At 43.4% G+C, this 17,412-nt stretch overlaps 1 protein-coding gene across 1 annotated transcript in view; it reads right to left on the bottom strand.

Annotated features, from left to right (window-relative positions):
- The window catches only part of EYA2 (EYA transcriptional coactivator and phosphatase 2), a 246,796-nt gene that overhangs the window by 17,126 nt on the left and 212,258 nt on the right, over nucleotides 1-17,412 (bottom strand). Inside the window, exon 11 of the mRNA XM_036752907.1 lies at nucleotides 4,520-4,578. Within this exon, the coding sequence (XP_036608802.1) occupies nucleotides 4,520-4,578 (59 nt within the window). The remainder of the gene's footprint in view (nucleotides 1-4,519; nucleotides 4,579-17,412) is intronic.

Raw genomic sequence — 17,412 nt, forward strand, 5'->3', positions numbered from 1 at the left:
AGCGTGAACAATGAAATCAGTTTCCCTGTGAAATTGGCGGACATATCAAATGCTGGCAAGCAGCATGCATACTCCTCAGATATTCCCTGCACATGGTTAGTGTTACTCTGAACAGAGACACAGGCTTCTTGGCTGAGGCCTTCTCTGGGAAGAAGCCTTGGTGATGGATGTTAATGAGCCAAGGAACAGGCTGACATATGGCTGGTGAAGCAACGAGCTTGCTGTAGGACACCTTAGGCCCAGAGCATGACAACTGGATATTTTAAACCAGTCACTGATTTTGCTCTGGAAAGGGATATAAACTTTGGGTTTCTGAGACTATAGCAAAATCTAAGCCAAGGGAGATTAAAGGTGGCTATGATGAAATCCAGAAGGAAAAGTTCTAAAGAGTAAGGTTAAATCATGGTTTTTGTTCTCTGAAAATCATAGTCACAGAATCAGAACTAGAAGGGACCTCAGAGATCCATCTAGCCTATGGGTTCTTCCCTTGTTTGTGTTGTGGACCACCCCCCTGGGTGGCCTGATGAAGCCTATATGGTCCCCTTCTTAGAATAATGAACAAAATACATTGGATTACAAAGAAAACCAATTATATTGAAATATATTTATAGTTAAGGTCTCATATTAAGCTCTTGTGGTTCTCAGTTCAATGATTTTCCCACCATGCTACACTACGTACCACACCATACTGCCAAATAGGTTTAAAAAAATGAAGCAAGAGGTCACAGAGTGAGTTGGTTTTCTGCTCCCCCCCACCCCAAATTCTGTTTGTTATTACAACCCAGTGTTGAAACTAGCTTTATTGTGGAAGATGCCTTTACAAATAAATAGTGCTGTGAAGTGTGGCTTGTGACTAACTAGATCAGGACACCCCCACCCCCACACACCTCCGCCCCAGCTCCCTGCTGGATCTCTCACAATTTGGCAGGAGCCCTAATTCTTCTGAGCTACAAGGGGGACAGGAAGAGTATGTTTAGTTCGAATCACAGACAATCCAAAAACTTAAGTTTAAAGAATAACGTCTGGAATCTTCACCTACCACTAGAGGCATTAACCGAGTACCTAAATTGATGGAGACTGAATTTTGCCTCTCTTTGCTTGAAAACAAAAACAAAAAAACCCAAATCTAAAAAGGAAGGGGCCCAGAGGCTCTGAATGACTGGATCCTAAATAAGGGACTGCTGAATATAATGATACTGATAATAATAATAGGTAACATTTATACAGCGCTGACTATGGGCCAGGCACTGTGCTAAGCACTTTGCAAATATTATCTCATTTAATCTTGACAACAACCCTGGGAGAGAGGTGCTATCACTGTTCCCACTTTATGATGAGGAAACTGAGGCAAACAGAGGTTAAGGGACTTGCCTAGAGTCACATAGCTAGGGAGGTTTGAGGTTGGATTTAAGTTCAGATCTTGATTACAGGCCTAGGCCTCTATCGATCGATGGGATGAGCGGTAACCAGGGTGGTCATAACACTCTATGAAATAAATGCATAATCTTTGAACCCTTAGTTAAATGAAAGGGACTCAGACGCTGAAAAGAATCTGATCTCAGAGGGAGGAAAATGATCCTGTGCAATTCATAAACAGTCTAAATTACATTTTATAGGGAAATAGGTCATTAAGTTGGATTGGTACGCGCTTCAGAGAGGGCTGCGTTAAACGAGGCCGTTCCTTAGAGATCAAATCAGGTATTATGAGGTGTTCCAAAAGTCTAAGTTACTAGATCTTACAACTGCCCTCAGACTTTTGGAGCATCTTATACAAGTAAAGTATTGTGTAAACGTTCAGCAGAAGCTACAGCTATTGTTGATGTTTTCAGTTTGAGACCTGCTTCTAATGACAACTACTACTACTGTTAATTCTGTTCTGCCTCAGACTTTATGGTGCTTTACAATTCACCAAGTGATTTCCACAGAAGAACTCCGTGAAGTAGGTTGTTGTCTGAGGACACTGAGACTCAGAGAGGAGGGATTCCTCCAAGTTCATACAGCATGCGGCAGAACAAGGACCCCACCCCAAGTCCTCTGAAGCCAAGTCTTTGCTTTTCTTAAAAAGTACTTTCTCTACAATAGCTCTGGCAAGCCGGTCTGAGGCAGGTATCATGACCCCCATTTTACAGATGGGGAGACTGTGTGGAAAGGATGAATGTTCCTTTATTTAACTCTACCAGTTTGGGAGTCATTGGCTTGCTCAGTCCTTTTGGCATGGTGACCAGGCCTTATTTCCTGCCAGCTCTTAATTTTGGAAAGGCTGGTGTCAGAGAATAAATATTTGAAGGGTTGATTAAATTTTAGCCAGCAAGACCTTGCATCACTTCCACATGTGGGGTCCTTTGCAAAGATTCCCAGGGCCCTGTGCCTGTTCCTTTGCTTTCTTGGTGAGAATCATAAAATCATTGATTGCCAGAGGTTAGAAGGGTCTCGAGAAAACATCTAGTCTAACTCTCTCATTTTACAGAGGGAGAAGCTAGGACTCAGAGTGAGGGAGTGACTTATCCAAGGTAACATAGTAGGGGAAACTGGAACGAGAACCCAGTTTCCTGACTCAGTTATTTCTACTACATTATTCTGTAGGGAGAAGCAACCTGGAACCAAACTCTATTTAACCATATAGGAAAATTCTATGCTCAAACAGCTTGGGATCAAATCTACTTTGTAAGAAAACATTTAGGGTATGGGGTTGCAGAGGTTGGCTGCATACTGAATCTCTTAGCTGGTGGCTTACTCTAAATAATTCCCAATTCTCCCCAACTTGCTTCCCACCAGTCTAGCTCTTCCATCTCTTTTATGGGGGTCTATAAACTATGGCCCACTGTGGCTTGCTTTTGTATGGAGACTTGGGAGCTAAGAATTTTTTTTTACATTTTTAAAATAAAGTTTTATTTATTTAGAAATGAAAATAAGCTACTCTTAGCTTGAGGCTATACAAAAGGGGTAGGGGTGAGAATCTGGCCTGTAGGCCATAGTTTTCAGACTCCTCCTGACTTTGGATAGTGGCAAATTCAGATTGTGAGGTTACTATTTCTTTTTTTTTTGGACGGGGAAAGGCATGACAATTGGGGTTAAGTGACTTGCCCAAGGTCACACAGCTAGTAAGTGTGTCAAGTGTCTGAGGCCGCATTTGAACTCAGGTCCTCCTGATTCCAGGGCCTCACTGTGCCACCTGGTTGCCCCAAGGTTGTTATTTCTTTAAAGAGACTGATATAGTTCTAACTGATGCTGGCATCAGTGAAGACAATGAAGGATGCTTCATCCTTATCAGTTTATAATCTTGGGGATTTTTAATTTGAACTTAAAAATCTACCAATGAAGTCAAGCTGGAAGAGATGCAGCAAATTATTAGTAAGGAGCTCTCAGGGCCACCCTGTCTACTGCCCCTCACTGGGGGAGTACTAATTTTCCAAAGCAGCTGGTAGTATAATACAGAAGGCCATACTTGGAGTCAGAAGACCTGGATTCTAATCATGGCTTTGCTACTTACTGGAAAGTGTCTTAGATATCATCTACTCCAAACCATGCACTTAACAGATGAGGAATCTGAAGAACAGAGGCGGGAAGGGATTTTGCCAAAGTCAGAGGTATTGAGTGGAAGAGTTGGAGTTTGAATCCAGCTTGTCTGGCTCCAGGCCCAGAACCCTTCCATTATACCACCTTGCCACATGACCCTAGGTAAGTCACTGTAAGCCTCAGTCTCTTATCTATGAAAACGAGATAACACTTATACTACCTACCTCAGAGAGATGTCACGAAGAAAGCACTGTAGGTACTGCCATGGCTTTATGGAAATAGGAGTTATTGCCATCATCGTGTCATTATTATTTTTTAAATCGGCACCCCCAACATCCCTTTAACTGGCTTGATCGTGTAACACTCTGTGATCCAGTGACATGGGCCTCTTTGCTGTTTCTCGCTCAAGACATTCTCTCCACTCTGGGCATTTTTCCTGGCTGTCTCCCATCCCTGGGATTCTCTCCCTCCTCATCTCCCCCTCCTGGCTTCCTTTATGCTCCAGCTAAAACTGCAGCATCTACAGGAAGCCTTTCCTGATCCACCTCTATTCTAGTGCTTTCCCTCTGTCGATTATCTCCAATTTATCCTGTACGTGTCTTGTTTGTACACAGCTGTACGCATGTTGTCTCCCCCATTAAACCGTGTGCTTCTCAAGGGCAGGGATTGTCTTTTGTCTTGCTTTGTATCCCCAGCACTTTGTATAATGCTTAGCACACAGTAGGTGCTTAATCAATGTTGGCTGACTAACTAAATCAAAGTACAAAAGCCATGTCAGGTAACAGTTATTGGGAGGAAGGGGGCGGTAAGAGTCCTCCTGACCACAGAGCCAGGTGAGGTAGAAGTCATATTATCTTCTGCGCAGTCACAAAAGGTGTAAGAGAAATAACATTTCTGGTTACTGCCATCATTCTCACCCCTATAGATGCCTTTTGGGAGCAAGGTGCACAATCGAATGGGAGTGGGGGAAGGGAGGAGGGATCTTTCGCCCCAAATTCCCCACCTCAAATCCTGGCCATTGTCATCCGATGAGACATCATCAACATGGATCTGGTCACAGTCCTGAGAAGCATTTGGCCAAAGAAGAGAAAGAAAAGGGAAGGGGGAGAGTGGTAGGGAAAAAAGGAAACAAGAAACGTCACTTTTTAATTTGAAATAACGGTTGGGAGCAGGTTTCCTATGCTCTCGTGATTGTGCCGATGGCGGATATTAAGAAAAGATACTGGGGTTTCTCATGCTGGGCTTCTATCCCCAAGCAAATTCCTTTCTTTGGACAATGAGGTTACCAGGACCTGACTGGCTCTGCTGTGCAGAAGCCTGGATGGCCAGAGTCAGAATAACAGCCACATGCTGATGAGGGAGGAGGAGAGCCATGGAAACAGCAGCTTCAATCTCCCAGCCAGGAGTAAAGGGAGAAAGGATGGTGCCAAAATAAATTCATTCTACCTCTGTCCAACAGGCTGGCAGTGCTGAGCACATATCCAGAATAAGAATGGCAGACTTCAGAGTCCTTGGCAATGCAAGTGAATGTCACCATGTGAGATCGATAGGGTGCAGGAAAACAGGGAATCTCAAGATATTTTTTTCCCAGTGAGAAATGAAGTCTGACTAGTCTGTGTTACCATTTGTCAATGCAAGTATGCTCTTTCTATGGAACTGGAATGATTTGTTAGCGTATGCCCTTGCCAGTGGCCCTTCTTAGCTTTTAGAATAACAGTTTTGCAGAGTTCTGGAGTTGAAAAGGACCTTAAGCATGAATCACATCATGAAACAATGGAACTAGAAGGAAATTTTAGGGCTCATTTTAGTCCAGTCCCCTCACTTTACAGAACAGGGAACCAGGGCCCAGAAAGCAGACATGACTTGCCTAAAGTCACACGGGGAGCTGGTGGCAAAGCTGGGACCAAAATCCTGGTCTCTTACTCTCAGGTTACTGAACCATGTTTTGTCCCCTGAAGTACTTACCTGGGGCATGTGATCTTACTCTACCATAAGAGGACACGCCACAACTACTGAGGCATCACTTATGCTAGTAGAGATAGCTGAACCCTATGGTCTCTCTGTGTGGTACTCATGAGCCCTCACATGACTGGGCTTCAATGTCCCTGCTTCCTTCCCACCCTCCCCCCCATGCCCCGGCTTCATGTTGTCTATGATCTCATTGTCATGGCATCCTTCCTGGTGTTTTGTGAGTTCCAGGTATGACTCTATATGACACTTTTATAAAGTTGCAGGGCAGGATGGATCACAGGAGTGTGGATTTAAACGCGGAAGAGACCCCAGAGGTCATTTAGTCCAATCCTCTCACTTTACAGAGGAGGAAACTAAGGTCCAGATAGGTCAAGTGAATCACACAAATTCACACCAAAGTAATAAGTAGAAGAGGCAGAATTTGAGCCCAGGTCTTCTGTCTCCAAATCTAGCCCTCTTTATAAGTGTACCATATTGTCTGGCACCTTCTAGGAGATTAAATAATCATAGAAACCCAGAGCTAGAAGGGAAATAAGTTGATAATCTCTGTCCTACTCGTATTAACTAATAGTAATTTACATGTCTATGGGTCGCAAATTATCCCACTGGGTGCTTATAACAGCCTTGTGAATTAAGTACTGTGTCCGGATATCTCCATGTGAACAGATCAGGAAATCAACGGAAACTCAAAAATAGTTTAGTTGACTTGGTCAAGGTCACACAGCTAGAAAAATGACAAAACTGAGGCCAAGAACCCTTATCTCTCAACTCCTAAGACCAACATTCTTTCCCCCACATCACGCTTGCAGATAAATCTGAGTGATGAACTTCCAAAGTCTCCCCATCCCCATCCTGCTCAGCAGCACCTTCCCCGACAGGTTTTTTCTATTTTGTGGGTGCCCAAACACTGCTGAGGCTCCCTGGACTGGTGCCAGTTGGGTATCAGAACACCACGATTCCCACGTTGCACTCTAGCTCATCAATACCACTTACATTCAATGGTGAAAGAAATAGTAAGTAGAAATGCTAACTGAGCAGATGGGTAAGGCCTGTAGCAATTATGTGCTCCCGATCTTATCTGTAGATTCCTCCTCTGTGCAAAGAGTGCTTTTACCTCAAAATATACACTAAACCCTATTCCCCTCTTCCATTATGACATTATGGTTTTTAATGAAAATGTTAAAAAAAAAGAATGCTAGACATCTCCCTCTTTTCTGTCTGATGGGAAAATAATCTGTTTTCTCAAGCTCACAAGTCAGAGAATTTGGGTCCAGATTATGGCTCTGTGGACTCAGTATGAGCCTGGGAAAGTTACTTAATCACTTTGGGCCCCAGCTTCTTCATCTGTAAAAGGACAGGTCTGGACTGGATGATATCCAAAGTCCCTTCTGGGTCTAAAGCCAGTGCCTTATTAAAAAAAAAAGCTCACACTAATGCCTTTTTTTTTTTTTTTTACTAAATTATAAAATTCATGCTCAAAGAGACTAAATGGATAATTTTCTTCTCACTCTACTTTGTCAATAAGTGCAAAGTATGACTAACTATACAGGGATAAAACTGAATTTAAAACCAGCACACTAGAACTCAGCCATTTAACTGAGTGTAGCTTACTGAATAGTAAGTCATCCCATGCATTCATTCAACCAGGTTGCACAAAATACTCATGACATCTGTGGCGTGGCCTTCAAGAACCCACCTAGGAAAGCCACTCTTGGTGCCTTATAGTCACACTTCATTATTTTTTTAAACGAGGGTTTTAGATCTTTCGTGTCAACATTGTCATTTCAGAGGGGATGATGACATGGGAGCTCTAGGGGAGGGGATCTGTTCAAGGTTGGAAGAAGAACCACAGGTCTCTAGACTCCTAATCCACAGCTCTTAATCCCCCACTACTTGTCTTTTCCAAACATTAGTGACCACGAAGTCCTACTATGAGAAAATCTCTATGAGTCATGGTAGGGATGCAAGAGAAGTTGGGAGTTGGGGGTTGCACTTCAGAGCAGCTCTATGTGTTTATCCAAGAAGGGGCCCTGAGTGACCAGCTGACTTATGAGTCAGTCTGGGTCCACTCCAGGATGGGAATGGATAGGGTCAAACCCCTCTCCTTTCCCCAGGTCTTTCCTAAAGAATCGAAGCTGCCTTACCATCCTAGTCTACCCTCTTGACGTTACAGGCTGAGATCTCCAACTCTCTCTTCCTCAACCTCTAAGCCAGAAGCAAGACTGCAACTAGGCCAGCCTCCAGGGAAAGGGGACAAGGTAGAGTTCCCTTCAACATTTCCCCTAATGCCCCTTGGCCATTTCGTTGATCCACAGAAAACTACAGTGGCAAGTTGAGTCCTGGTCCCCAGTCTCCTGCTATGTTATTGAAAATAGTATTTTAAAACCAACACTGATTTTACAGACCCTGGCTTTGCCGAAAATAAAATTAATAGCAGATTTCCCTTCAGCACATCACCCTGTCTGAAATTACAAAAACACTCCCCCATAGCAGTTGCAAGCTTAGAAAGCCACACTGGGATAATATTGTCCCAGCCTGCTTAGCTTCAGCTATACTGAGCCGTGGGTGATGTAAAGGGAAAGGCATCTGTGGAAGACCTGCTTTTCTCATTTGTGAGGGAATTGTTCTGGGCGCTAAAGTGTGACAACAGTAGCTATCACATTTCTGACTTAATAAAATACCGTGACACTTAGTGAGACACTACCTCATAGTCCACTGGCCGACCCTATCACATTACCAGCTAAGCCACCCCAAGAAGCTAGGCAGAGTAAAAGTGGGAGGACTGGCTTTTACTACTTGGGAAACCAGACCTATTTTTCATTTTCACAGAAACTAGCTTTTGAGAGAGGGTAAAAGGAAGGAAGAGCTACAGAGGAATGTCCATTTGAGCTGAACTCGATGTACTTAAGAGATAACCCAGGAGTGTTTTTTCCCTCTCTGCTTGAGTGTTCTCCAGGGCCCAGAATTACAAAAGGGACATTAGAATATAGAATGTGCTAGCTAGAAGGAACCTTAGAAAACAGAATATTAGAGTTGGAAGGGACTTGAGAACAGAAGAGACCTTAAGAATTCATGTACTTTGGCCTCTTGAAGGAACAAAAGGGATGTGAACAGGAGAAGTGAGGAAGATGTCCATTCCAGGCCTGTGTTGAAGCATGGAGTAGAAGGCAGTGGATTGACTTTAGAGAACCAGCAGCCTAGCTTGCCTTGAATGCAAAGTATATATTAAGTGGAAGATTGGGAAAAAGTCCTGTAACTCCAAATCTAAAACTCCTTCCATCATCCCATACTGCTTCACCTAAACTGAGACACACTTTTGTTCCATGTGGGCATGACCCAAATATTTTAGTCGGATGCAGACATTCAAGAGATGACACATCGACATTCTACGATGAGATCCAAACTGTGGGCAATAGGAGAATAACATCGGCCTTCAAGGTGCAGACAATCTTATTAGGAAGACATGAGGTCATACATGAAACAAATGGAGAACACTCAAATGCCCAGAGAAAGGAGAGATCACTGCATGGAAGTATCTGGGAAGACTTTTCAGAGGAAGGAAGACTTGAAGGATAAGCTTTGCAGAGGTGAAGAGGAGATGAAAAAAGCATTTCTGATAAAGGAGAGCCCTAAGTCTTTCCTTAGAGCAGAGGTGTCAAACTCAGAACCAGATTGAAATGTAATTGGGAAATGTTTAATAAAATAAATAAAAATACAACAGAACATAGATAATGTTATTATTATGTGGTTCTTGTAGGTCAATATGACGGCCTGTAGAGACCCTTAGTGGACCTTGTTTCTGTTTTGAGTTTGCCATCAAACTCAAAGTTTGGCTTTGAGAGAGGTCATGCCCTGTTCGGGTGATGTAGAATCACAAGATTTTGAACTAGAAGCAACCAAGAAGATGAAGACCAAATGAGATGATGTTCAGTCTCAAAGTTCACAGCCTCATGAATGCGATGGAGAAAGTAAGCAGTGATTTATTCACCAAATCCTGGAACATGAGATATACTGGAGGAGGCTCTCCTTGGAACCTGAAAGATACGCTACGGGGACAAATAAAAGTACCAGTCTCTCCAGTATGTAGTAATCATGTGGAATTAATACGAGAACGTGACCTAGATGAAGGAGGTTCAAAAAGGAACTAGGTCAATTAACAGATGCCAGACTGAGCTAGGTTGGGAATTCTTGCCTTTGTGCTCATGTTACGGAGGCCATTCCTGCCCTCCCCAGAATATTCTTTGGCATTCCCTGGGCTGGAGAGAACATGGTGGGTAAGACATCTCTTAGGTGCTAGTGTCCTCGCATCATATCACAGTGGAAAAAGCACTGGCTTCTGCAGTCAGACCACTTTGGTTCAGGTTCTGTTTCTGACATTTACTACCTTGTGTGATATGCTCAGCAGGCCACTTAAACTTCCTTGGGCCCCAGTTTCTTCATTTTTAAAATGAGGGGCTTGGGATAGATGGCCTCTGAGGTTCCTTTCAAGTCTAAATTTATGATCCTATGATTCATCCCCAGTGACTTCCTCTTGGCCATGAGAAGCAGCAACAGTCTCCACTGGGTATGTGGCAGAGATACCACGAGGGATTAGAGCAGAAAGACCAGACAAACAAGGCTGGCATTTCAGATTTTCAACTCCTTATACACTGCTGTTATTCTCTAGCTCATATGATTCTTCTAGAGGAAGTGTTGGTTTCTCTATTTCACTATGAAGTGACCACCCCTTTTTGGGATGCTTAAATTCCCAACAGCTTTCTATAGCAGGGTCACATTCATGAGCTCTGATGATGAAAAACAGATGTGTAAAGCTCTTAAGAATAATGCAGCTAGGTGGCGCAGTGAGTAAAGCACTGGCCTTGGAGTCAGGAGGACCTGAGTTCAAATCCGACCTCAGAGGCTTGACACATATACTAGCTGTGTGACCTTGGACGAGTCACTTAACCCCAACTGCCTTGCCTTCCGCCCTCCAAAAAAAAAGAAAAAAAAAGAATGATGGCTTCCTGTTGTGCTATAAGAAATGAAAAAGAGACAGTTGCAGAAAGATCTGGGAAGACTCGTATGAACTGATGCAGAGTAAAGTGAGCAGAACCAGAAGAAAATTTTATATCATAATATCGCAATTCTGAAAGAATGGACTGTGATCAACCATGATTCCACAGGACTGATAAAGAACAAGACATTTTTCTATTGTTCTTTCCTTCCTCTCTTCCTCCCTCCTTTCCATTAAGAATACTACTCTGCATAGTCCAAATAAAAGCAGATAGGAGGTCTCTTCCTCCTTCCAAAAAATACTAAAAGACAAATGGCAAAACAAAGGGTTTTTCTGACTTAAGAAGAGACCACGTGGTTGTAGATAAAGGAAGTACAAGCACTAGAGGAGTTCATGACTTTTCATCCAATTCTCCCAGCATTACTGGAATCTAGCTCTTGGTCCCCAAACCTCTTTTTGCTAGATAGAGGAAGAGGGGAATTGATTGCAAAGGATCTTTTCCAGACTGTAAAATAGCCATGGTGGTTTGGCCAGCACATTACAATATTAGCTAACAAGAGCTAACATTTGTGTAATGCCTACTATGTGCCAGGTACTGTGTGAAGAACTTTACATACACTATCTCATTTGACCCTCACCCATGCTGGGTGGTAGGTGCTACCGTTATTCCCCTTTTACAGATGAGGAAACTGAGGCAGAGGTTAAGTGACTTGCCCAGTGTCACAGAGCTATTAAGTATCTAAGGCTAGATTTGAATTCAGGTCTTCCTGACTCCAGGTCTAGGTACATTTGGTCTTGGGCATCTCTCTTTTGCAGATGTTTTTGATTTTCTCCTGTTTGCTGTCTCCTTTTCATCCTTATATGTCCTTGGGATAACTCTGCTTAGTTATATCTCTGACCAACCATTCTTTGAATGAATGAAAATCATTTATTAAGCCATTAATATGTGCCAGGGACAGTGCATATATAAAATGAGGAAACTCACCTTGAAGGAGCTTATATTCAAATAAGGGAGACAGGACATATAGAGAAGTGGTGGCCGGGGAAGAGGTTTTTGAAATAATTTCTCCAAATCAGGTGCTACTGCCTCCAACAATTCTTCCTGACTATTCCAGGCTATTTTTTCCTTCCTCTAAATCTTACATAGCTTGTAGTCCATTGGATACCATTTATGCTTACCTGCATACAGCTCTGTACTTCTGTAAGTATTCTGTAGGTATTCTGTAAGTATTCCGCATCTGTCAGCCTTGTGTCTCCAACTCTTGTGGACTCTTCTAGGGTATGTGTAATGTGCTGGCCTTGCCACTAATAATTAGCTGTGTTTTAATCTCTTTAAGCCAGTTTCCTCGTCTGTAAAATGGGGATAATAATATTTGTACTATCTCCCTCTTAAAGGTGTTGTAAGGATCAAATAAGCCATGTAAAGACGCTTTGTGACTCTTAAAGCACTATATCAGTGCCAGTTATTATCATATTCTTGCCTCTCCTCCAGATGCTACTTGTGGTGTGAGCTCAGAAGAATCTCACTAAATGTCGGAGTGATTATTTGGGGCAAATCTGTGAGTGGTTCTACTTTTGCTGCCTTGATAGGAGACAACTTTTATTAGTGGGAAATAAGTGGCAGGTTCCGAACTTCATGGATGCTTCTAGGATACAACATAGTGTGGCAGAAAGAGCACTGGATTTGGAGTCAGGAGACCTGGCTTGAATGAGTTCTGTCATAGGCAAATCACGTGCTCCATCTGAGGGTCCATAACCCTTGTCTGTAACGTTCGGCGCCTGGACTAGGTGATCTCTAGGGTCTCTTCCAGTTCTAAATTTTATGATCCTACGATCAGAGTGTTCAAGTGTGGCAGGGTCTTAGCATCTTAGAGCCAGAAGGGAGCCCACAGAACATGTAATGCATCCCCTTAATTTCACAGAAGAGGAAGCTGAAGCCCACAAAAGGGCAACAACGTGCTCAAGCGGAACCCAAAGAGCACATCTTTGAGCCACGGTGAAGAGATCTGCAAGGGTTCTTGGGACTATCTCCTGGTGTTGTTTCCACCTGACCTGTAATTAATGACAACAGTAATCCTGCCATTTGCTACCTGCCAAATCGTTGGCTGCAGATCAAAACGCCAAAGCCGTAGCTGAGCAGGTGCCAACTTTTTCCTGAGTAGACACTTGAGGCCATTAATCCTGCTATCTCTTGCTCCCGGCCTGACTACAACAACTAAAGAAAAAAAGAAAGGATATTGTTGACAAATCTGCTTCTGGAAAATAACTCCTCCAAGGGCTGGGCAAGCCAGTCTGCCTTCATTTTTCCTGTGAGATGCATTTTTCATATGAGCTTGTTGACTGCTTCCTCTAGACTAGCTGGATAACACATTCCCTAGGAAGAAAATGCTAACACTCTTTTTTGCACTGTCAAAATGTTTAACTTTTCTGAAGAGCGATAAAGATGCTTCACCCACCACTGGATAAATTGCCAGCCGGGCAGGAGCTTTTTGTAAGCGGACTAGCACTGACATGTGTGAAATATTATTCTCTCCAACAGCTCCTACAAACTGTAAATTAGACATTCAGCAACCAGACCCAGCATCAGGAAAATAGTTGTGTCCTAACCTGATTTCAGAAGTAACCTGTATAGTCAGCCACCTCCCTCCCCATACCATCCTTCCCACCACATACCTCAGCCAGTGTGGGCAACTTTCCCTCTTCTGAATGGGTCCCCTGACTTCACCGGCCAAAAAGCTGAAGTTTCCACTTATTTGTCTTGTTCAGTTGTGTCTATCCACACTCCCCCACTGCTTCAAAACTGAGCCTCAAACCCCATCTCTTTCATGAAGCCTTTTATGACTGACCCTATTAGCTCTAAACATTCCATTAAGCCTGTCCCCTTAGACTTTAAATACCTAGTTTTTTTGTCACTATTTTATTCATAAGAGTCACCTTTTTAAGGTATTTTAAAGTCTTTTCTAAATATTTGTCCTCTATCCCTATCAGGTGGCATGGTTCAGCTGCTCCGGTATAGCGAATCAAGCTAAGGGTTAAAAACAAGTCTGAGTCATGAACACCAAGGCAAATCACGGCATTTAAAGAAATACGTATACACCAACCCACTGGTAAGGTGTTTTGTTATTTTTTTTTCATAAATGGAGGAGAAAAGATGGTTTCCTTTAGAATTGCATTTATGTCTAGTTTTAAGGGAAGAACAAATTCATCAGGTGACCAGCCTGGGGTTCAAAGTTGGAAGTCAAGATCTAGAGAGAACCAGATATGGTGAACAGGGTTTGAGGTCAAGGACATAGGCCAGAAATGGGTTTCCAAGCCAAAAGGAGGAATGTAAGAAGACAGAGACAAGTTTTTTAAATCTAAAGTCAGTGGAAACAGGTTGGAACAGAGAAGGGCCAGAGAGGCAAACAGGTCACCATCAGGGTGAAGAGAATCTCAGAGTCCTCATCCCTATGGGTCAGTCGATGAGTTAATCTCCCCTATGCTCTGACTGTCTGCTGTTACATACAAGTTTAACAGTCACTTGTTATCTCATCTCTCTCCCCAAACCCCTGCCTTAATAACACTCCTGGGAGATTAAGGCACTATAAAGCAGAATGAAAAAATGAAGACAAGATCCAGAGTCAAAGGACCTGGGTTTGAATCCTGGTTTTGCAGCTTACTATCCTTGTGACCCTAAGCAATCACATCCCTTTTCTGGGCCTCAGCGTTCTCATAGGTGCCTTTATGATGCTTTCCAGCTCTGAATCTTGTGACCATGAATCTTTCACTCTATAGTCTCCCCAGCTTTTAGATCATAGCTTGAAAGCTGTAGACTGAACATGGGGTCATTTATCCTCCGCTTTCCCCTGCTAGTCTCTCTAGGATCCTGCCAGAAGCTATAGGTACAACTTGTTTTCTTTAAAAACATACCAAGACGGGGTATATGCACCAGCAGAGAAGATCCATCGTAAGGCAAAGCATGTACACTAATTCAACCACGGTTTTAATAAAAACAGAACAAGGCAGACCTGGATCAGTCAGTAACATTAACAGCAGACCTCTAGAAAGCAGCGGTGGTCATACAAACTGATCATTAATATTCCCAAGCCAGAGAACCACTTTCACTTTTCTCATCATAGCCTAATTTCTTTTCTGGATCCTATATACTTTTTTTTGATCTGCAGGATACTTTTGTATCTAAACAAAGGCCCTGCTTCTCCCTCCCCCCCTGCCCTTTACCCCCTAGGAGACTCAGGCGGCCTCCACTTTCCTGGCCATTTTGTGGATGAAGAAGCTGATGGCAAGAGAAAAGTGAATCCCCCGAGGTCACACAATGTATTGATGGCAGAAGTGGAAGTAGGAATCACTTCTCTTGTTTCTTTAGGGGATCATAGGTTTAGAGTTGGAAGGGATGTTAGAGGTCTAGTCAAAACACTGATCACTTTATAGAGGAGGAAACTGAGGACCCAGGGAGGTTAACTGAATTGCCCAGGGTCACGCAGGTTGTTGGTGGCATGCAGAGTCAGGACTTGAACCTAGGTTCTCTGATTCCCAATCCAGTGCTTCTCCCTCTGTACCACACTGACTCCTACTCTGGGAGTTGTCACTAACCACGCACCAAGTGGCCATGGAGCCTGCCTCTGGATACAGTTACTGTACCACTTGATGGTGCTACTGTCTCTCTCATCCACAAAGGTTCAGAAGGGAAATCAGCCCAGACTTGTCCTTCTTCCTGTTCCTGATGAAACACACGAAAAAAAGGAAAAACTGCTATACCAAGGAAGACAAAATGTTCTTCTGAATCTGGAGACATTTCCCAGCTGCTAAGAGCTCTGGTTTCTCCCTTTGCAGAAATAGACTTTGTTCTACCGAATATAGGTGCGCGCCACCGCCGCCCCCCCGCCCCCGGACAAGGAGAGTCTAATGAAGTTGTTTCCCATTTGTAACAGGGCTTCCCAGGGGTCAGAGGATTTCCTTGGTGTTGGTTACCTTTTCTAGAAACAGCAAGGTCCAACAGAGAGATTGTGAACCCAGGAAGTGCAGCTCCTGAATTCCAATCAGAGATGTATGATAAGTGTATTCGACTGCCATTTGGGAGATCTAGGTTTTAGTCTTGGCTCCATCAATTACTGGTTAGGTGAAATCCACAGCCTCAGTTTTTTCATCTTTAAAATGGAGGTGGGGGAGGAGAGTGGATAATTCCCTAGGGTGCTATCCAGCTTTAACAATATCTTCTAGTCTGGTCTATTTAGTGACTTCATTCTAATACACCCAATTTCTAGGGCAAAGGTTCTTAGCCTTTTTTGCAGCCTGGACCCCTTTATTGGTCTGGTGCTTCTAAGAATGTTTTTAAATACATAAAATAAAATACATAGGATTGCAAAGGAAATCAGTTTATGTTGAAATATTATCAAAATATTAATCAATATATTAAAATAAAAGTTCATAGAGCCCAGATGAAGAACCCCTGCTCTAGAACATCAGCGAAGAATCAATCGTATGTCAATTCTTCACGGATCTTGATTGGGTACCCCCCACACTGTGGCAGGGCAGTCTCTGGAAGCTGCCACAGCTTTTAATGTTTCATTCCTTGGGGGCCAGACCTCTGCTGATGAATCTCCCTTTATTTAGAGAAGCTGATCTTCAGGCAACAGAGCCATCTATCGCCAGACTTACACTCATGGCTCCTTTGGCTGTCTTAAGACTTGCCAGAGACTCTATGCCATGAAGGAGGCACTGGAGAGCCCTAGTGAAGGAAGGAATGAACTGAAATGAATCAGTCCGCCAGCCAAACAAAAGAAAGTGATATTCCTAAAAGTGATTTTCACTTTTCTCCTGTATGAGGGACATTTAGTCACTTGGCAGCTGAGCCAGGACAATGATTTGGGGGTTAAATTCCTTTGTCTTTTCTGGCACTTCTCCTTTGTTCCCAAACCCAGTAGCCAAAATTGAAATAGACACCATCCTTATGAAGTCTGGAGAAGCTAACTTTCCCATTTTCCTCAGCTATTCAAGACTGGCAGAAAGAGAAAAGGGACACTGCCAGTTGCCAGGGCCATAATTTGGGCAGATCCTGCCCCAGGGTGCAACCAACAGGAGGGCAAGCTTCCTCCTCTTGGAAATCCCTTCTACTTCTGCTGCACTACCAGAGTTGCTGTTTGTTAACTTCTTCTCTCTCCACTCCCCCTCCCTCTTTAACTCACTGATACCATCACCCCCAGCTTCCTTTTCCCTCTCCTAATCTATGCCCATCCTCACTCTTCCACTCCACCCAGAGAATTGGTTATTACAGTTGCACCTGACTGGGGCAGAATGTTCTTTTCAGAGGATCTTTCCCTCTGTCCCCTGATGTCTGACTTTTGCGGGGGCATGGCTTCTTCTTGTTTAGCACTGTGCCTGGCACAGAGTAAATGCTTAATAGATGCTTACTGACGGTCTTACTGGCTGCTCGATGCTTAGAGATGAGAGCAGTAATGAGATGCCCCAAACTAGCTGCCTGGATCATAGACCGTCAGAGCTGGAAGAGACTTCAAAGGTCATTTGATACAGCCACCTCATTTTACTGATCGGGAAACAAAGGCTCAGGGAGGGGAAGTGATTCACCCATATATAGTGGTAGATCCTGGTCTAGAACTCCGGCCTTCTGGCTTTTCAGTCCAGTCCCCTCCTCCACCTTCCAGCACTGCTATCAGCACCATCCATACCCATGAATATGGTCTTGATTTAAATCTCTCTTCCTGGGCTAGTGTACAGGGAGAAGCTACATGTGGCTCCTGTCTGAATTCCAATGGGGGGCTACATGGCGCTGGTTGTGGGTTGTTGGGCCTTTTTAAAAAAATGTGTTTTTCGTTGTGTATGTTTTAACTTTTAAATAACATTATGTGGTTTCAATTCTGTGTAGATGCCCCTAGGGCCCCTTGGCGGTGGGGACATTTTTTTTTTTAAGTTCAAAA

The sequence above is a fragment of the Trichosurus vulpecula genome, chromosome 3 (genome assembly GCF_011100635.1).
Source record: "Trichosurus vulpecula isolate mTriVul1 chromosome 3, mTriVul1.pri, whole genome shotgun sequence".
NCBI lineage: Eukaryota > Metazoa > Chordata > Mammalia > Diprotodontia > Phalangeridae > Trichosurus > Trichosurus vulpecula.